The following is a 21,350-nucleotide window of genomic DNA, read 5'->3' as shown; positions in this document are numbered from 1 at the left end:
AGAAGAGCCCCGGCACTGGTGTTCCCTCCCCTGGGGGCTTGCATGGCCAGGGCAAGCCTTCAAGGTCAAAGGCATCAGATGGATTTCACTGCAATCTTCTCCAAACCCTGTCCTTGGTCGCCCAGGGGAATCTCCCAACACACCCCCTACAAGTACCAACTATCAAGGAGGGAGTGCCTGGAATTTCAGCCACCCCCAGGTGCTGTTTGAACTCTCCTGGGGAGGGGGGGCGGTCAGTGCCAGACCAGCCAGACCCCAAGAGCCCAGGTGTGAAGTTCAACATCAGATGCACAGGACAAAGGAGTGAGACCAAGGTGACCATCTCTTACAGATAGGTAAACTGAGTCAATAGCAGAGTCCAGGAATCCTTCCTCTTACAACCAAGCCTTTGAGTGACAGGAGCTCTTAGCCTCCTTATGCAGAGAAAAACACGCAGTCCCACATAGTCATGTCAGTGAGCAGGACTGGGGCCTGTCCTTCCAACTCCTGCACTAGCCTCCTACTCTGACAGACGGTTCAGGGCCATTCTAGAAATTTCTGGAGTAAGGATGTTTCTTCCCTTCTTGACACCAAAGAACCCCTGCCTGCCTGTCTTTATTTTCTTTGGCTAGTGGGGATGGTGCAGGGAAACCTGAGATTAGTCTCCATACCTTGGACAGAGAGAGCAGCAGCAGAGGACCCAGGGGCAAGGCCATTGCCCGCACAGGGACAGGCTGTCTTGGCAAGCCTGCCCCAAGTCAGGGCCTTCACCAGGCTTTTACAGGGCGTGAGAGCTGACCTCAGCGATGCCAACCTCAGGCTCCAAGACTGTAAGCCGTGGGGAAATGGGGACCAGAGCCTCTCCCATCCCGAGGTGGCTGGTTCAGGAGGGCAAGGAGAGGACAAGTTCATGGAAATTCACATCCCAGGAAGCTGGGGGAGGACCTGCTCTCCTACCCTTGATAGGACTCTGGAGAACTCTCAAGGGCCTCTGGAGGCACACCCCATGGGGAGTGTGGGGAGGGTCCCAAGACAAAAGCTTCATCCTAGGATGGAGGGAAGGAGGGGGAGATGGGTGGAGCTCCTGCAGGCATCGAGCCCAAGGGCCCGGGAAGTGTCCAGGCCTAAACATAGGCCAGGCTTATGAACTGGAAAATGCCATGAGAATGACCTGGCCAGCAGCAGAGCCCCCGTGAACAGAAGCTCAGGAAGCTGAATTGGGCAGTGAAGGGCGATGGAGAGCCAAGGGCATGAAAAAGCAGAGCCTGGGGGGAGGCGAGCTCCAAGCAGAAGGCGGAGATCTGAGTGACAAAAGCATGGCTGAGTCACATCTCCTATGTCCAGTGATGTTGCCATACTCCACTGCTACCTGGGAAATGCAGAGCCACCCCCACTCTGCCCTCTCGAGGATGCCCACACACTTAGCTCCTCGCCTACAAACCCCTTGCAAATTCTGCTCCTGGCAACTGAGACTTAAAAAATATGGAGCCGTCTCTGTGTGCCTGGACCCATGCACCTGGTTTGTGTCTCCATGAAAGATGAATTTGTCACGTGACTGTTAAGACTGGGTGTTTTCCTAGGGATAAGGGATGCTGGCTCTACTTCTACCTGTAGCCCCAGAAACTGCCATGGTCAGCAAGAGTAAACAGGGAGGTGGTGGCGGGGGCAGGGTCCAACCCCCTAAAGATGCAGAAGGAGCAGAGACTCTGGAATTAGAACTGGGGGTAAGTTCGGACTCAGCCCAACTCCCCTTGGGACCTTGGACCAGGCGCTGAAGTTCTTGCCACCCAGGAATAACACTGCCAACACCAAGAGCTGTGGCAACCACTAGGGGGCAAACCGGTGCTCCTGCTTCTGAGGATTTGTCCACATTCAGAGAAGCTAAGGTCCCTTCCCAGTGTTGGGTGACCCAACCAGGGCCAGAGACCAGCCTTCACTCACAAGCGTGGGGGCTGCTGCCTGTCCTCCTCCTCGGCTGGGTGGCACAAAGAAAAGTTGCCCCAGGAACCCAAAGCCCAAAAGCCATGCTCCGCCCAGAAGTCTGGGGGCTACTTACCAGCTCTCATGGGCCCTAATTTGGGCCCAGACCCCAACCCAGAGGCAGGACCAACGTCCCAGCAGCCCCGACCCTGAACAAACTGCACAGGACCTTTGGGTTTGGAAAGTTTTTGTTTTCTTTTCCCACACATTTCCGGGGTTGGGGTGTTTTCCAAGACTCAGACACATTTGTTAACAAAGAGAGAAAAAAAACTGGGGGAGCAGGGAACCCTTGGGCAGAGAAGTGACCTCAGCAGTCTGCCGCCCTCCCTGCTGCCCGCGCCCAACGGGTGCCCCAGGCTGCTGCTTGCGGTATCTAGGTTATTTGTCTTTAATATATATCTGCATTTGCCTTTCCCCTCCCACCCGCCCCCCACCCCTGCTCCTCCAGCAGCTTCCCCAGCAATGCACGTCGCCCGGCGGCACACAGCCCAACTGGCCTAGCCAGGCAGGCACCTCCCCATGGTGGGCGGAGCCAGGACACTCCAGAGGGCGGGAGGGCGGGGCCACCCACCGCCCCGCCCCCGCGCCAGGCCGCTCGCCCACCCTCCCACCCTTCTCCCACTGACTGTGGAAACCCAAAGGGAGAAAAGGATGGGGGAAACCAGACACACGAAAAAAGAAGTGGGAAGGAGGGTGGGTACAGAGAGACACAGCAAGCCTGGAGTGGGGACTGGAGGCCTTGGAAGAGAAGGAAGGCGGGAGGGACAGAGGGAGGAAAAAGAAAACTTGAGGAAAATTAACAAGACGAGTAGTGGACACTTTACAAAACCCCCAGCCTTCCTTCCCACCCAACCCCACCAAAATAAAACTACCCCCCTTAAAAAAATAAATCAACCCAGGGCTGTGAGCACGTGCCCTGCCCGGGGGAGCAGAGCTGTGAGGGCCAGCAAGCCCCAGAACTGACGGGTGCCGCCGCCCTGGGCGGCAGGAGGAAGGGGACGAGCACGGGGTTTTCCTTTTCTTCCCTTTTTTTTTTCTTTTTTTCTTTTTTTTTTTTGCGTTTCCTCTTCGTGAGAGAAGTCTGAGGCAGCCAGGGAGTGGGTCCCCAGGGCCCAGGCAGGAAGAGGGCCGCACTCTCCTCCCGGGAGGGGCAGCTGGCAGTGGGGCGCGGTGCCGGAGGCTCAGACGTAATACTCCTTGTCTTTGTTCTTCTTGGCCTTGCTGGGCGTCTTGGGGGCCGCCGGGGCCTTCTCCTTCACCACCGCCCCATTGCTCTGGGCCGAGTTACTGATGTAGTTCCGGCTCTGGTCCACCTGGTAGGAGCCCTCATCGCGGTTGCGATACTTGTACATGGCGTAGAGGAGGATGAGAATGCAGAGTGCCGCCGCGGCCACGATGCCCACCACCATGCCCGTGGTGCTGCTGGACTCCCGGATCACCTCCACTGCGCCCGGCGGGCCCCGCTCCCCAGGCCCCGTAGGGTTGGCTGTGGGCAGATGGGGGAAGCCAGGGGCGAAGGTCACACCGGGGCGCAGGGGAGGGGGCCTCCGCGGCTCAAAGGACGTGGGGGCCCCAGGCCCCAGGGGTGGGTTCTCCAGCAGGGGCTGCAGCGGGTCTCGGTGGTTCATTTTGCCCGCCGGCAGGTTGGGGGCTGGGGCAGAGGGGGCTAGCAGCACCCCAGGGGCTCCCGTAGCCCCATCTGTCCTGAGGTTGGGCCGTGGGGCGGGTTTGCGGGGTGAGAGGAGGGTGGTGCGGTCCGTGACCAGGGGAAAGGTCGTGTAAAAGTCCTCGTCGTCCGTGGGGGGTAGGCTGGAGTCAAAGACCTCCCCGGACGCAAAGCCCGAGGCCTCGATGGGCTCCTCGCAGTCGCTGTCATCCTGCTCCGCCTGGCAGGGGCCCCCAGCAGACGGGCGGCGGGCCGCGGGAGGGGGCAGGGTGTCTTGGGTGGCGCCCACACCAGTGAGGAAGGGGTAGAAGGTGGGGGGTGGGGGCACGAAGGGGGATCGAGTGGCCACGGGAGGGGGGTCTAAGGAGTCCTCTGTGATAATGGGCAATATTAACTCTCCTCCTAGAACAAGAGAGAGAAGAGAAAAGAGAGGGCGTCAGCGAGGGCCGGGGCGCAGGAGGCCGCCACAGAGAGAGAAACAACAGCCTCACACACCCAAATCGGTTCCAATTGGCTTTGGCGGAGACTAGAGCGGGCTGTGCCCACCCGCCAGCCGGCCGGAGCACTGCGCTTTAAGCGGGCAGCGGCTGGATGCCCTGGGCACCCCACGCACGGGCTCTGTGGCTCTCTGGGTTTTGTCTTTTGTTTGTCTTAAGAAACCAAAAGGAACAGAAAGGAAAGGAAATAGAAAAGAAACGGAAAAAAACTACTGGTTTAAGGCTTTAAAAAACAAACAAGAGCAGCATTTAAACAAACCTAACAACAGTATCTTAGGGTTTTTTCTAGATATTTCTCTTTTTTTGCTTTTGTTTTTTTTTTCTTTTGTTTTTAAAAAAGAAGATAGCATACCACGGAATTCAGGCAACTTACATCAACAAATAGGCCGTGTGATTTTAGCATGAAGAAAAAAATTACAAACAGAGCTGTGTAAGCGGGTTCTCCCGGAAAAAAATAAGAAAAAACAACTTTTCCGTACAACGTTTTCTATCTGTTTGGTATCTCCCTCCCTCACTCTTCTCTCCCTGGACACCTTGCTTCCTCCTGAATACTCTATCTCCTCCCTTGCTTGTGCCCTCTCCCCCTCATTAAATTAACAAAACTGAAATCTGCAGTCCAGGCTGGCATTGAGGAACTATTACCACCATTTGGTGTCAGCTGTGTGGGAGAGGGAGGGGTCAGTGGGAAGGAGGGCTTGAGGAAGAGGTACATGACAGGCAGCTATGTAGGAACTGCTACATGGGTGAGGGGACTTGGGAGGGGATGGTCATGGGAAGGAGTTTTGAAGACTAACTGCAGGTTGGCCATGTGGGGAGAAATTAAAGGTGGGAGGTGACAAAGTCCATGAGGAAGAGTGGGCAAAGAGGAAACAGACACACTGGAGGAGGGTCTTGTCCTATAGGATTTTGGGAAGGGTGGTGAGAAGCCATGTAGAGGCAGGGAGGTGGAGAGGGGCAGGGGGTGAGCGAGGGAAGTGAGCAGGGACACACGATTCCTGAGCTATCCCTAACTCCCCAACTTTCTCTCTCTTCACCCTCCACCTCTGACCCCCACTGGCGTCCCCCCTCCCTCCTCCCCAGAACCCCCATGGGCCGCCAGGACCTGGCCAGGTCTTGAGTGCCTCTGGCCCTCTTATTATTGTTAAAACAATAATAAAACAACGGAAAGAAGAAGAAAGCAAAAAAAGAAAAAAAATACAAACACAGCCATCTAGGAAGGAAACACTTGCTAATATAGGGCCCAGGGGAACTAGTAGGGAGGGTTTTGGGGGATTAGGTCTCTTCCCTCCCTAGGCCGGATAACTAGGGTCCCGTGGGCAGAAACTGCAATTCCCCTTGGCCCCAATGGGTGAGGACTACAACTCCCATTAGCCCTTGGAGGGTTATGGACCACAATTCCCATCAGCCCCTGAGTCAACAACTACAACTCCCATCAGAGCCCACTCTCAAGGTAAAGTACTGCAACCCACTGGTCTAGGGTAGAAGGAAGCTGGAACCTACTTCTAGGAGGCTGGGGGGAGGGCTTCCTCCTCTTGGAGGGGTGCCTCTGGGCCTGGTGGGAGCCGGTTTACTCTGTGGCTCTCCCGCCAACACAGTCCAAGCCCTGCCCCCATCGGAGTGCTTGTTCCTGGTCCCTGCAGTGTGTGGTCTTCACAGATCACACCACAAGCCCTCCACTCCCTCTACAAGCAGCATCCCAGGGCTCCACTTCCAGCACCCCCCGGCCCACGGCAGCCAGGTCAGCTGCTGTGCTGCTGTTCCAAACACCTCTGCTGATCCTTCAGATCACAAGCTCCAGCAATCTGGCAGATCCATCCTTGGCCACACTAGCCAACCTCTGCCAAGATCTTGCCATTGAACTTGCAGCCTTGCTGGGCTCCTCAGGCCGCTCTTCCTCAAGCTCCAATCTCCCCCTGGGCAGGGGCTCACCTGCGCCCCAGATCGTGAAGCCCAGGGCACCTGGCCCTCCAGGGGCTCAGCCACACTGAAAAACAGCCAAGAGCAGAGAAGCATGTTTTGTGGAACTGGGGCCTTCCAACCCGGCTTTTTATGGAGGAGGATGCTGAGGGGAGGGAGGGGGCAGGGCTTCCCAAGGTCACCACGTGTCAGTGTCAGGCTGGGTGAATGAATGGACTGTCCAGTCCCTCCTGTGGTTCTCGGAGGCTGGGGAAGGGCCAGTCCCACTAGGAGCCTGGGAAGGCCTGACTCATCCTCTCCACGCCTGCAGTAACCTACCAGGTGGCTTAACTTGTGCCTTAACCTGGGAGGCCAAAGACCTGTTCTGCCGTTAATTCCTGTGTGACTATAGGTAAGTTTCTTTCACTTTCTGGGCCTCAATTTCCTCATCTATAAAATTAGGGTATTGGGCTCCAGGCCCAGGGTGAGGCCAAGGCTTGGCTCCCATGTAATTTGTCCTTCCATCCCCATCTAGGCCCAGACCCACCAAGGATGGCCCAGCACCCTGGTCCCTGGGTAAGGGGCAAACTCAGCTCTCAGCAATCAGGAGAAGGCTGGCAGCCTTTCAAATGATGGCGTTTTGAGCCCAATCATGGCAGGGCTCTCCTCCCTGCATGGACCCTAAACACATCTGGGGTCCTAATTGCTGGCCACACCACCTGCCCCTTCCCAACCTTTGCCTTCTGTTCAGAACACCTTCCTCTGCTGATATCTCACTTATCCTTCTAATCCAGCCAAACACCTCCTCTTCCAGGAAGACTTCAGGTTTGGACTCACTGCCAGGAAAGGCCCAAGGCCCATCTGTCTGTCTCCTAGCTCCCAGCATTGGGCCTGTCACAGAGCAGAGGCTCATTGTGTTTTCACTGGAAGGGAAAACATATTCACCATTTCCTCTGAGCCAGGCCAGGCTAGATATCTGGGGAAGGGGGTGATAGCCTCTCTAACGGACCAGAGCATCTGGGCTCTGAACACCCTTCCTCCCTACCCTGCACCAGGCAGCAGGCACTGCTGAGTTCAGTTTGGCAGGACCTGGCTTTGTGGGCCCATCTCACCCATAGCCACCTCTACCTTCTTAGACTGGGCCACCAGTTACTCTTGGAAACTTCAGGATCAAGGCTTGTTATAGGAAGGCTTGTGGCCCTTGACCAGCTGGCCATAGCTAGGTCCCCAGTGGAATGCCAGGCCCAGGGCACAGGAACAGGAGGTCCTTGCTGGGAACACATCAGGGCACAGACCTTGGCTCCCCACCCTCTTTCTCACGCCCGGCTAGACTAGGGTGTGTGGGGGCTTCAGGCCTTGGACCACAGACAAATTCTGCCTGGCCTGTGCTCCCCACAACCATGTGCCTGAACTTGCTGGTTTTAGGGCCTTGGGACCTACAGTTCCCCCTCTGCAGTCTCTCCCAGCCTCCAGAGCCCTCCTAGGCCTGGTCATATTGACCTCTTGCCCTTGCCCTTCAACCCAGCGGCTTCCTGGCCTCCATATCTGGGTCTCAGCCCTGTCCCTGCTCTTCTGGGGCCTTTCCCTGGGCCTTTATCTGCCCAATGTTTGCCAGCAGCTCCTGAGGGTGCCTCGTCCACCCCCACAACCCCCCCACGGCCACAACTGCCCCTTGGTGCCCCTTCTTGTGGCCCTGCACGTCAGCCTCCGACCCACACTTCTTCCCTGCGTCCCACACCCTTCATCAATATGTCTCCACAAGATGACGTACTGTCAAGACCCCACACTGCCTTCCTTCCCTGACACACACTCAAGCTGGCCTGGGCTCCGTGGCAGTCAAGTGACAAGCAACGGGGGGCACTGAGTTTCCTGGGGTCATACACTGGTCCAGGATCAGGCAAGCTTGCCCTGGTGAGGAGCTAGCATGGCCTGGAGTGGGGGTGGGACCCCTCAGAGACTCCTCACTGTGACAGTCCAACCAGGAGCTCCCCAGGCCACCCCTCCCACTGGGCATCTGGGGATGCAGTCACAAAGATGCTGGTCCTTAGGACCCTGGGTCCAGCTCCATACCAAGGGTGCACGTTGGGACGGGGCGCCACTGGGAGTCTGATAAAGGCAGCCTCTCCCCTCCCCCACTTTTGGCAGCTGAAGCATTTGGGAGCTACTCACAGGTGCACTTACCACAGATGCCACCCACCCTCTGCTCTGAAACTGAATGGCAGTGTATGTCAACCCCACTGAGTAGCGATAATTCCATTCCGGCCAAGGGCACCAGCCATTCCTGAGTATCCCTCCTCCCCCAGGTAGGTCCCTTCCCTGGGGGCTGATGGCCCTGCAAGCTGAGCCCTTTCTGCCTTTAGGGAACAGACGACTACTAATTGGAAATCTACCCAAGAACCCCGTTCCCACCCAAAGGGGTATTTAGAACTGAGGTTAAGTGTCAGAGACAAAGCAATCAGCTGGCTGAGGCTTCAACAGCCAGCCCTGGGTGCCCTGCCCAGGCTGTTGAGGGCAAGAAGGCTACTAGCTCACAGGGCGTTTCATGTAGATTAGAAAAAAGGCAGCCCCTGACACGGCCACAGCTCAGCAGGAGCACAACTTCGCAAACAGCATCTCTGTGCACAACTGGAAAAGGTATTCTGTCTTCCTGGTGGACACAGCCCCACGCCAGGGCCCAGGACACATTGCTTGGCAGGCAGGGCACTGGCTAGACTTCAGCCCTTACTCACCTGTTCCAGCAGAGAACAACCTGTGCCACTGTATGCAGTGACCTGAAGGATGGTGCCCCTCCCCCCCGAAACACCCACACAGCAAGGGTGGAGTCAAGGTCAGAGACGGAGGTACTCGCGTGAGCACATCCCTCTGAGGGTCTGCTTCTGTGCACCTGGCCATGTCTCTAAGCACGTGTGTGCACAGGAACCTCAAGGCATCTGAGCATGTGAGTGCATGTCAGCTAATCTGAACAGACAAGTGTACGTGTAAGTGAACCTCTGGCTTTGGGCCTGCGTCTGAGCTTGTGTGTGCAGATGTGCATGCCGAGAACATGTGAGCATGCCACCATGGCTCTGAGCATACGTGGGGTGCTCCTGGAAACACCTCCTTCCCCAACCTCATTGTCTGCTTCCCCTGGGCAGTGAGACTGCATTTCCCAGAATCCCTTGCAATTAGGTGTGGTGATATGACTGAGCAGTGGGCAGCACTGGTCCATGAAAGCCTCCTGTGTACAATACTCTATGCTCTTTCTCCTTCTTCCAGCGACCTGGTAAAGGACATGTTGAAAATGGAGGAGCCACAGCATGAAGGAGTCTGGACTCGCGAAGCACCCCTTGGGGCAAAGCCACCTGCTGCTGATCAGGAGGTAGGGCTTCACCTGAGTGAGACACGCCCACTGAGATTCAGGGCTTATCTCTTACAGAAGCAAACGCTACCCTACCTAGTACAGATACTACACCAGAAGTGGGTGTCACAAACACCCGTGGCACTCATGTGACAATCCAAGGAAACGGACTTGGCGGCTGGACAGATGAAGAACCGTGTCGGTGGCAGGACTTCTGGTACCACCCACTGCTTGTGATGACCCAGCGGGTAGCTCATGATGAGGCTGAGGCACTAAGGGAAAGTGCCAGGAAAGGCAAGGTGCCAGTGCTGGCTTTTACTTTCTGCTTTCAGTGACACAGTACTAGAGAGAGACCAAGATAGGCGAGAATTGGGGGGTCTGCAAACAGATGAAGGGAACAGAGAGCCCAGAAATGTGGGGGCTGCAAGTATCCACAGAGCCACTGCTTCCAAATGCCAAATTGTAAGAGATCGAAAACAGCTTTGGGGGACAACGGCCCAGTGAAACTTCCACCTGAACAAGGGGGCTCAGCCTGGCCACAAGGGTCAGATTAAGGGTGTGGCTCCCACCAACTGTTTCAAATGCCCTCAAGATAGTCACCACCAAATGAAGAGACAGGCATGGGGGCAGGAAAACAAGGAAATAACTGGCTTGAGAATTATGTCTACGAAAGATCTCTGAGTATAGTTACTTTGATTGTTTGAACCTTTGGGCCCCAAAATATGCATGAGCAGGAAGTGAGCTGTCAAGGCTATAGGGACCCCAATGAGGACATTTTCCCAATACTGACTCAGAGATGGCCACGGAGGCCAAGGACCAGGAAAAACCTTCCAGAGGGCAGCGCAGGACGCCAGACAAAGGAGAGGGAGTTTCTCCCAGATGGCAGAGGCAGGGTTTAAGGAACTTCCCGCTACGGGGCAGAGCCTCACACACTGTACATGCTGGCTGATTTCTTCCCCACTAGGAACTGGGAGCCGCTGTGTGCCTTCCAGCCTTCCTTTTTTGAATGGGAGGATTATTGTGGTGGTTCTCTGCCCTACCATTGTATTCTGGGTGTGTATTGGGCTGTGGGCAGTGCCATCAATTATCCTTTTATTAATAGTTCATAGGTACCCAAGAACCACGTCTGGACCGGATGGAGTGGGCCGCCATCTCCCAGACATGCTCACCTTTGAGATCACTGCCCTAACTGGGTGGGACTTGGGGTGTCTCCCTTGGGGAGGGGCGGGTGTGCTCTGTGGGTGGGAGAAAGAGTGGAATGGATCATTGGTGACCTAAAGACCAGGCTGCAGCAAATAGATCGGTAGCTGGTCACCAAATCTGTCTCTGCTTCCTCCTGGGGACAGGCAAGGCCAGACCTCCCAGCCTTCCTGGGAGCTAGCTGGTAGCCACGTGACTGAACTCCAGGGGCAGACTCAGCAGGAGCCAGGTGCACCTCTTCCCGGAGGCCTGACCCATCAAACCCTCCCCTCCGTGACCCTCCCTGCTCATTCCCTCCCACAACTCAGACAGTCACCCCGCAGAGGTGGTGCAGCTTCAAGGCGGAAGGCCGAGCCCTGCATCAGCGCTTGGGGAAGAGCGGCCCACCAATCAGGAACACCTGTTTCTAACTTTACATGAAGGAGAAATAAATTCCTGTGTGTTAAACCACAGATGTTGTGGAGTTCATCTGTTATAGCAAACTAATGTTACCTTAAGACATCCTGGAATCTGAACACATTTGTACCTCTGTGAATCTGAGCTAAATGTATGCATCTGAGAAATGTGTCCGTGTGTCTGTGGAATTAAGCCTGTGTGTGCCTCTGAGGGTCTGATGTACGCGTGCGTGGGGGCGATGCCTCAGGAAAGATGTACACGTATGGGAAAGTGTATGAGGCTGCTTCTGTGGGTCTGATCCTACGTGGGCCTATGCGAATCTGTGTGCATGCGTGCCCTTGTGTGTCTTAGCAGCTGGGTGTTCTCAGCCATGTGGGGCCACCAAGCAGGGATTTTACTGGGTCTGAACGCATGTGTATGGCTTGCGGGTCTGAGGATGTGTGCCCTTCCGTAGGCAGCTGCATGGGTACCTCTGAGCCTATGCGTAAGAGCATCTGCAGCTGTGAGCAGCATTGTGGGCTCGTGCAGACCTGAGTGTGTGTGTACACAACTGTGGGGCTGAGTATGTGTGTGCGTGCCTTGAGGGATCTGAGTATGTGTGTCTGTGCACAGGGGTAGACACGGAAGAATGAGCCGCTGTTGGCCTGTCTGCTCATGGGCTAGTGTGGGAGGGGTGCGGGTCTGCGAGTCCGAACGAACGTGTGCGTGTGCGCAGGCCTGAGTCTGGGCACACATGGCCTCCCCCTGAAAGCATGCGCACCAGTGCCCTGTGGGTCTCAGCACACGTGCCTCTGTGGGAACGGGAACATACGCTGGTACCTGAGGACATCCCTGTGAGGATGTGTGTGCGTCGGGTGACTGTGAACATATGTGCGGGCGAATGTGGGTCTGAGTACGAGTGGATACTTGGATGGAGTCGTGACACACGCACTTCAGTGAGTCTGGGCACCTCGTGAACGTGGCTGCTCTGAACATGCGCACATGCATCTGTGATTCTAAAACATCTGTGAGCAGCCGCAAGTCTGAGCATATGCGTAGGAGCCTGTGGTTTCAGCACATGAGTGTGTCTTATGCAGGTGGATGTACACACACGTGTGCGCCCGTGAGCCGAGCGTGGATGTGGGATTCTGAGTCTGAGGACATGTATGTGCATGTGCTTCGATGGCTCTGGCACATGTGTATGTGCTCAGGCCTGAACACACATGTGTACCACGAGTGTTTGAAATACACGTGCGCTTCTACAGGTCTGAGTGTGTGTGATTCTCAACATCTGGCGTGTGCCTCCATAGATGTGTGTGCAAACGTGCCTCAGCAGGTCTGCATGTGCAGGAACGTGCAGCTCTGAGCACACACACGTGCCTTGGTGCATGTAAGACAATGCTGTGCGTGCACTTTTAGGTGGCCGAGCACATGTGTAAATATGAAACTCGTGGGTCCGAGCAGGTGGGCACCTGTGAGTCCACATCTGTGTGGGTCTATTTGGAGCTCTAGGCACACATGTGCAAGACTGGCTCTGAGTACACCTGTGAGACTGAGTACACGTGTGTGAGACTGTGCACGTGTGCACGGGTTTGTGCTGCCTGGGTGTCAACAGTTGTTTTGGGCGTATGGACTTCTGGGGCTCTGAGGACATGTGTGCTTCTTAATGTCTAAGCATGTCTGAGCCTCTGTTGGTCTGGGCACAAATGGCACGTGCGCTTCTAGGTCTGAACATGTGTATGTGTGTACCTGTGGTGGTGGGCACACGTGAGCTTGCTGGTAAGTCCGTAAACGTGTGCATAGATGTAGGTGTGTGTGCCTCTGGTCAGACACATGCATATAGATGCGTGTGTGCACACGTGTGTGCCTCTGTGGGTCTGAGCCTGTGTGCACTTCCTACGTCTCAGCAGGTGCAAATTCAGATCCCTACGTGGGTCAGGCCGGCTGAGAAAGCAAGGGGTGGTGGGTCACACGACCCACCAAACAGTGCATGGCCCCCTTCACGGCACCCCCACTCCAAAGAACCGAAATGCTGTGTCTATCAAACTATACCCTTTTGGCTGGGTTGCCAACCTCAGGTAAAACAACCATGTTAGATGATGGTCTCACCAAGCTGCGAGGAGAGGGTATGGGACCTGGGGTGTGTGGAGCGGCCCAGATCGTGGGGAAGGGTGGAAAGGTAAATAGGGATGGTCCCAGGCTTCACACCTGGACCCAGGGAGGAAGCTCTGGAAGATGGGAGGGATGCAAACACCCCGGCTCAGGCCCTGGGCAGCCGCTGTCTCTAGCCAGGCTGCCTCCACTTCCAATGCTGACCTTGGAGACCAAGGAGGCCTGGCCCTTTGCTAGAGAAAAAGCCTCCTGCACTGGGGGGGGGGGGAGGGGGAAGGAGGGACCCAGGTGGGGGAGACATGGTCTAGATCAGCCTGGGGAACCCTGGAATCATCTTGGTCCTTGCCTGGCCTCCCATCAGGATGACAAGAATCCAACTTGAAGCATTTCAAGGGGCGCGAGTGTGGAAGTGCAAACGTGCGGTGCTCGTCTGGGGGACAGCTGTGGCTGCCATCAGTTTCCTCCGGGAGCTCAAGCGTGCACTCTGCCTCCCGCCCCCCTTATTTGTAAAGTCGAGTGCCAGGCTGGCCCCCCAACCTCTCCCTACACCCACCTTGTATTCCTCTTCCATCCTCAATCCTCCCATCCCGTACTTGGCCCTTTTCCCAGGAAGATGAGCCCAGCGATCAGTACAGCTCTCTCCTCCCAAAACAGCCTAAACGAGCTCGGCCCACCTGTGCACACACTCAGTCACACCCCAGCGCCTAACAAGACTCAGGCCTGGGGAAGCCAGAACCTGGGCAGACAGTGTGTGGAGCTGGTGTGGCCGTGTGCGCAGCATGTCTCTGAATGGTGACCATCTGGCCCTACGCGCCTCTCTGCCTAGGGCCCAGGGAGAGCAGAGACTCCTCTCACCCTGGCAGTCCCCACCCCAGAGTGTGCAAACACTCCGGCACATGTGTGCAAACGTGTGGTGGGACCAAGCAACACCCTTTCCTTATGGCCCACACAGTCCTTTGTCCCCAGAGCCCTGTCCCAGGGCTCTCGTAGGCCAGCCATCACAGCCGCTCTGGAAAGCCTGCGCTAGAGGCGCTGTGTGCACCTGCAGGAAACCCCAGGAAGTGACTAGTCAGAGAGGATACAGCAGAGTCGAGGGGGAGTTCCGTGTGGAAGCTGTCAGATGCCCAGAGCCTCCCTGTGCAGTGTGAGGGTGCATCTCTGAGCCAACGTGGCCCCATGAGATGGAGGGAACAGCCCCCAACAGAGGGGCTTCCCCACAGTGGAGGGCGTCTGCTCCAGAAAGCACAGGCCTTTGCTGTGGACAGGGAGGCGTTTCCGGCCCAGCAGCCTGAGGCTCCCCTAAGTGCTTCAGGGTCCAGGACTGCTGGAAAGACCCCCCCCCCTCAGCTTTGATCTACGGGGAGAGCACAGAGGGCAGCCAGCTTTCAGCCTTGGATCTGGAGGCCTGTGCCCTAGAAATGCCCCTGCCCTTGGTCTCTGGAACCTGAGCGTCGGCCCCAAGGCTCCACAGTCCTTTTCCACCCACACCCCTTCCATGGCTACAGCACACCCTCAGCTTGAGCGTCTTCTCTGGGGCCGGCAGATCCCCCAAGCTCACCCCCAGGTCAGCTTCACAGAATGTACCCAGGTCACACTGCCCACCTCAGCTGACGACATCACTTCCCCAACCCTGCAGGTACCTGCCTCAACCTCCAGCCTCTGGTAACAGCAGTCCAGGTGCCACCCACGGCAAAGTAACAAGGAGAAGTCTCTGGGAACCCAAGCAAGGGATGTATGCTCCCACAGGCTCATCCAAATGGCCACCAAGGCCCGGCCTGCCCTGCTGGGAAAGCTGGCCACCGCCAGTCCTTCCTCCTTCCCCACCGCCAGCCTCAAACACCAGGACCCCAGCTCCTCTCAGCCACCCTCCCACCAGCTCAGCGGAGCAAGCCTCGCACCGCTTGCTGCTCCACACCCCACACTTCTCAGTCGGCACTCCAGGCCCACCCCTGCTTCGCCAATCTGATCTCTCTCTGGGGCTGCACCATGGACTCCAGCTGGAAGAAGCAAGCCTGGAATGCCGCCTCTCGGGAAGCCTGCCCTCCCAGCCCTGTTCTCTTCCTATAACAGCTCTCCCAGTAGAAATCTGGGCCGGACCTCAGGTCCCAATCTCCCCAGGGGACCGACCACATGTCTGGCCAAGGGGCACCTCCAACCCAGTTGACTGCTTAGCATATAACTGCTGTGAAGTAATTGCCCCAGTTTGGCCTGGCAGCCCCGGCAGAATGTCCAGCCACCTCCCTGAGACTGGGGCTGAGGAGGGTTCAAGATCCAGCAGAGACCTCTACTAGTGACCAAGAAAACACCAGGCTCAGGGGCTGATGGGAGTTGCAGTTCTGGACCCAAGAGCTGATGGGAATTGTAGTTCGTAAACCTGTATCCCCACCTCCCCCAGGACTCATGGGAGCTGTAGTTACTTATCTTTCTAGGGAAAAGTCTCCCTTTTTCCCTCCCAGCATCCCTTGGCCCTCAACCCCAGGACCCCGACCTATGGACCTCACTACTTCTAAGGGCCAGGGCACTAAAAGGCCAAAAACTGCCTCATCAGAGGGCACTTGAGGGACCCTGGGGGTGGGGAAATGGTAGGAAGGGAGAGGAGCTATCAGGAAAAGCTAAGGCCTGGCAGTAGGCCCTTGGGGCCTGGGCCAGGTGGCAAGGGCAGTCGCCCCCCTCCCATGAGCGTCGCAGTGGGCCCCGGGGCAGGGGAGGGGGGAAAGGTACTCACCAGTACTGGGCTCACACTCCTCCAGATCCTCGTCATCGCTCGGACACTCAGCCGAGGCCACCAGGAGGTCGTCTGTGTTCTGGGGGTGAAAGGAGGGGTGGGGAAAGAAGAGGATTCCAGGGTGGGTCAGCAGATCCCCGCAGCCAGCTCTTGAGGTACGGGACGGCACACAGGACGGGGCCCCGGGCTGAGACACACACCCTGGTCCGTGCCCCAGCTCGCTCATCGTTGGGTGGGTCACCGTGGGCCTCCATTTCCCCCACCCTGCAGGGGCTCCCCACGGCTCCTGGGGATCAATGAGACAGCGGCATGTCCAGGCAGTTGAGACTGGACACCAGACCTGCAGCCTCAGGGCTGGAGCAAGGGGGTCCAAGACATCAGGCAGACGAGGCACAGGGGCATCTGGAGGCCAGCATGGGCAGAGGGGGAGCAGGACCAGGGCGTTTCCTGGCTCCAGCCTCACTACCCCATCACTCTCATCTCTCTTCCAACCCCCTTCCCCGAGCCCAGAAACCAGGCTGCACACAATTAGGTCTGTGGTTGTCATGACAATGGGAGTCAAGTTTGTCAGCATTTTCTCTCCTCCTGATTGCAAAGAAGAGAATCCCCAAGACGAGTGAGTATAAGGGGTGGGGGTACTCAAGGGGTGTTAGGGAAGAGACCCAAGGAGGGAGACCCAGAGTGCAGGTGGGCAGGGAGCCTGAGAGACCACAGAGTGTAAGGAGAGGGTCAGGCTAAATGTCAAAGACAGAAGCTGGGGAGGGGAAGGGGTGAAAGGTCATCCTGCCTCCTCCCTGCCTCCTTCTAGTTCAGACACTGTTGCCTTCATCCAAGGGCTGTATCCTTGCCCCTGTGGGGGATTCTCCTGCACAGCCATGATCCCTACGGTTCCCAGCCTTCTCTTCCACCTGGATGGTTTGCCCATCACCCTCCCACTGAACCTGGATGGCCCTTCTGGCCTGTTTGCAGGGCACTGGGTGTGGTGGGTACCCCATCTTGGGTAGAACCAGGCCTCTGTCCCAGGGCTCTCCACCCCTTGGAGCAAGGCCTGGCATTCGAATCCCCCGTTTTCTTGGCAGTGAAGACAAGAGGGGACGTGGGCTCAGGATTGTCTCTCTTGCCTGGTGAGCCTGTCAGCCAGTCGCAAGCTCCCGGAAGCACGGACTGGTAGAGGTGAGGGGCCCTGGAGCTCATCGGGCCCAGCCCCCGTGTACAGAGGCTGAAGGCTGGCTGATGGCGTCTCCAGGCTCCTCCCTCACCCTGAGAGGACAGCGGTCCCTCCGGGCCCAGAAGCTCAACAGCCATGGAGATGGGGGACAGAAGTAGGTTGGGTAGAGGGGGCAGGGTGACTAAGCAAGGTCCGATACGCCAAGTATGAGCCCTCCTGGACCAACAATCTTTCGAGGCAACCACTAGAAAATTCGGCCGGGTCCCCAGGCTGCCTCAGTAAGTCACACATGCTGATGGCTTTGGCCAGCAGGAAATCCAGGCCTGTCCTGCCCCAAGGGAGACTCATTGACCAGGTGAGGCTCCCTCCAGGGCTGGCCTAAGTACAAGAGAAGATAAACCCCAACCACCTGGGCTTGACCTGACCCAGGGAGAGTACCGGAGCAGGTGGGCCTGGCACTGGGGAGGGTACAGCTCCAGGGGACTGTCTGTACCAACACCCCCTCAGGCCCAGACTGAGGACCCAGAGGCCAGCTACAGTGGCACCTGCTCGAGGGCACACGTAGCGGACTCGTGAAGGCAACAGACTGGACTTGCAGTCCCACTGCAAGGGCTCCAGCAATCAGGGAGAGGCTGCTCCGGGCCTCCGCCAGCCTCCGGAGGGCGGCTGCCACTGCCACGTAAGCCTCTAGCCCCTCCAGGGCTGCCACCTCTGTGCCTGCCCAGAGCGGGGCCATCCTGCTTCCATTTGTCTCCCACTCACTGCCCACACAGCACTGGGCATGGCTTTCATTATGGGGTGGACAGAGGGGATCATTTCACCCTCACGCCACCCTGACTTCCTCCCTCTTAGGTGGGGTAGTCATCGCTGGTCTAGCTGAGGTACCAAACTGCCCCTCATCTCTGGGAGTGGTCCCCTGGAGGCCACCTCTACTTCTGTGACATCCCTGGTTACCAGGGCGAAGGGCACTTGGTAAAAAGAGATTTGCCTATCTCGCCCAAACCATCGGGACAAGGACAGCAACTTTCAGGATCCCACCGGACCCCTGGATGCTGCTATGCGGACATCCAGCCGGAGCGCCACCAGTTGTCCGCCAGCCGGCGAGGCCCTCACCTGTGTGGTGCTGTCCCTCAGCGTGGGGGAGCGGCCCCGGCGTGTGGTGGTGGTGGCCATGGTAGTGGTGGTCTCCATGATGGTGGTGGCCATGTCGGCCAGCAGGGTGGTAGCCGTGGTCTCCGCACTGAGTAGCACGGACGGCCCCTCCCCTACCAGGCGCAGGTGGCCCTCGGTCCGCACGTTGGGGTCGCTCTCGGCGGCCAGCGCCAGCACCTTGAGCCCATTGTAGTAGAGGCCGGACACCTGGCCCTGGAAGGGGCGGCCCTGATCCCGGCCCCCGATCTTGATGGCAGCCTGGCTGTTGAAGATGGTCAGCTGGCGGCCTGGGGGGAGGGCAATGGGCGAGGGTGACAGACAGAGGAGGGACAGGCAATGAGGGAAGACCAGAAAGGGACAGGGGTGGGGGGGAATAGAGGGGTACCAGGGAGGAAAGAGGAGTCAAGGTGGAAACCAGCGGGGGGTAGGGGGAGAGGGAGAAAGAGGAAGGGCAGACACCAGAGGGAAAGTCCTTGTCAGCCACAATTCCAGCCCAGCCAGGTAGGGACCCCGGGGGAAGGGGACCCAGGGCACACAGGGGCTGGGAAGGGAGCCAGCTCCCCACTCTCCCCACCATGCTCATGCCTCTGACCTTCCTTCCCATCCCCCTCTCGTCTCCTGCTCCAGGGGCATCATACCCCCCTTCTTTCCCTTCCCTCAGTTTCATCCCCCATCTTCTCCTTCTGCTTCCCCAAGCATCCCACAGCCCGTGTCCAGCCCCAAGCCATGGAGCCCTCAGAAGCAGCAGATAGAGGAGACAAAGAGGCAGAGATAAAGAAGGCGACTGCCAGGCCCAGTGGTCCCTGTGTGTCAGGGCAGAGAGGGAGGCGAGAGCAGGGGCGGCCAGGACAGTGCATGGGAGGAGAAGGCGTGTGTGAGGCGGGGAGCAGGGCTGGGACCTCACTCCGCCCCGCCCCCCAGCCACCACCAGGCCCCCTGACCGTTGGCCAGGCTCCCCTCTCTCCTCCTCCCCTCCAGACCCAGCCACTGCCCTGGGGTCTGGCCCTGGAGAGCAGAGGCCTTCTTCCCCGACAGGATGTGCAAGCACAGAGATGGAAAATGTTAAAGGGACCTTTCTTCGCTCGCTGACAGCCAAAAAAAACCCACTCCAGCTCCAATCTCGCTCCTCACTCAGCAGTTATACCTCCGAATTCCCACCTGGGTGGGGTTTGGCTGTTCTGTTTGGTTTTAATGCTTCTGGGGGTCGGTTTAACCCTCTGAGTTTGTTGCTTTGGTTTGGTTTTTAGAAAAGATATTTATTATGTTTAAGTTTAGATTTAACTTTGGTTTTGGTGTTGCTTATTTTGGGGAAGGAGGGGGGCAGAGGAATTGCTACATTGCCCCTTGCTCCTGGGACCTGCAGCTGCTGGCGCTAGGGGTGGGGTTTAAGATCTGGCTTAGCCCTTGTTAGCCTCTGGTTAGTGCCTCGTTAAAGATGTGGTTTACAGTTAGGTACCTGTGAGCCCTGCCCCAAAACCTGGGCTGAGGACAGTCCAACTTGTGAAACCCACACTCTCTTCGGAAACACGGGTTCCCTGGGACACCCACCCTTCTGTCGGCCTCTGGCCAATGACTGGCCACGGTGTGTCTGCTCCGCCCCTCTGCTCAGTCTCTCCCTCCTGCACCCTTCCCCTGCCCAGCCCCTCACTCCAGAGATACAGCTCTGGAGCAGTATCTCCATCTTACAAGTGGGGGACCTGGAGCCCACAGAAGCTGAGAACCTGTGAGTAGCAGCTGGAACACCAGACCTAGAGAGGCCCTTGCCCACCAGGCATAAGAACATAAGAAGGAGAGAAGGTTCACAACCGTTAAGCAAGGTTGGGAAGCAAACATTTCACAATTAAACAACAGGTTTCTTTCTTGCGGGTCTTCTCAGAGCCTTTATTAAACCAATGTCCCTGTGCATCTCCAAGAGGAAGAAGAAACGGGACTCAGCATTTCCCAAGCTCATTGGACAAGTGTCTCTATTGTGAAGCATCTCATGGGACTTCTGCTTCACAGGACGTTTTAGAACTGGAAAACGGATTCATTCAGTAACTATTTATTGAGCAGCTACCATATAACAGGTGCTGAGCATAAAATAATCTCTCCAAGGATGCCCAGATCTGGTTCTCCAATATTTTCCTACTCCTTATTTCGTCTCATCCTCACAGCACCCCTTGTGAGGAAGGCTGAGCGGGGATCATTATCCCTGTTTTCCCCAGAAGGCAACTGAGGCTTGGCAAACGGAAGTCTTGACCAAGGCCACCCAACAGGTGAGTTCCTCCTTCCATAGTGGGGAAAATACTAGAATACTTAACCCAATCCTTCACTTTCTAGAAGAGGAAATAGAGGCCTCAAGAGGTGTGACAACAAAGCTAGTGAAGGGCAACTGGGGGGACCACAAGTCCTGCCCCCCCTCCCAGGGCCTGTCTTTTTCTCCCTACCCGTGGGGTCACAAGTTGGCCCAGCCTCAGCCCAGGCTGCTCCCTTGGCCTCTCTGATTCCGGGAGAGGGAGGTGGGTAATGGACAGGAGACTACATAGGTTAGCAAACTTGGCCCCTGGGGCCCCACCCGCCATGAACTCCTCAAAGGGTTAAAGTTCGCCCCGCTGGAGAGAGCCACCCAGTGTGGCTGGGGGCTGTAGGTTTTGGCGATGTCTGTTACAGTCCCTTTAACTTTTTGTCCTGTTATGGATTTATCACATCTGGTTATCAGCATGTTTAGTCCCCGCTGGCTGTGGGGGCTGGAAGTGACATTTGGGGATTTTAGTTGGGGAAGGCCCCAGTGGACATTTAAAAGCACAGTTATCAGCTGGTTAGGTGGAGGTTTAACAGTTCTACTGCCCCCCTAGAGTTTAGCCTTAGAGGTACAGAGCTCGCCCCCTCTCCAAAGGGAATGGGATGGTTTTGCCCTTGGCCCCAACTTCCCTTGGTGACAAGTGGCCTTCTCCCTCACACCCAGCAGCGCCTCACCACAAGCCTGTTCTGTCTTCTTCATCAACTCAGGAGGCACAGAAACCCTCGAGGGATGGCCACCTCTTCCCCTTCCTTCCAGTCTCCCCCCAACTCCACTACTTCTAAGGGGCCTTCTGACCACGCTGAGCTCATTCCAGACACGGTGGCCCCACCGCCACTCTTTGGGGGGGTCTTTCCAGTAGGACCTGAGGCCCCCACTCTCCTTTTCTCCTCAGATGATCCTGGTGCAGCCTTCCTACCCTCCTTTGGGTCCTGGGATCAGCATTTCCTGTTTCCCAAAGTTTTCCTGCTTCTCACGCATTGTA

At 57.0% G+C, this 21,350-nt stretch overlaps 1 protein-coding gene across 31 annotated transcripts in view; it reads right to left on the bottom strand.

The window, feature by feature from the left end:
• Positions 1 to 2,135: 2,135 nt before the first annotated feature.
• Positions 2,136 to 21,350, bottom strand: part of NRXN2 (neurexin 2) — a 102,680-nt gene continuing 83,465 nt past the window's right edge. For 18 of the 31 annotated variants that reach the window (XM_081063550.1, XM_081063555.1, XM_081063572.1 and 15 more), the window contains 3 exons: positions 18,049 to 18,374; positions 15,768 to 15,846; positions 2,136 to 4,027 (listed from right to left, as the gene is read on the bottom strand). In XM_081063550.1, coding sequence (XP_080919676.1) covers positions 3,141 to 4,027; positions 15,768 to 15,846; positions 18,049 to 18,374 — 1,292 coding nt within the window. In that variant the 3' untranslated portion in view covers positions 2,136 to 3,140. The remainder of the gene's footprint in view (positions 4,028 to 15,767; positions 15,847 to 18,048; positions 18,375 to 21,350) is intronic. The other 13 variants (XM_081063558.1, XM_081063564.1, XM_081063559.1 and 10 more) reach the window with 1 other exon arrangement.

Source organism: Rhinolophus hipposideros (genome assembly GCF_964194185.1).
Source record: "Rhinolophus hipposideros genome assembly, chromosome: 10".
NCBI classification, from domain to species: Eukaryota; Metazoa; Chordata; class Mammalia; order Chiroptera; family Rhinolophidae; genus Rhinolophus; species Rhinolophus hipposideros.
The sequence above is the reverse complement of the archived record's forward strand: the minus strand, read 5'-3'. Positions and strand labels throughout refer to the sequence as shown.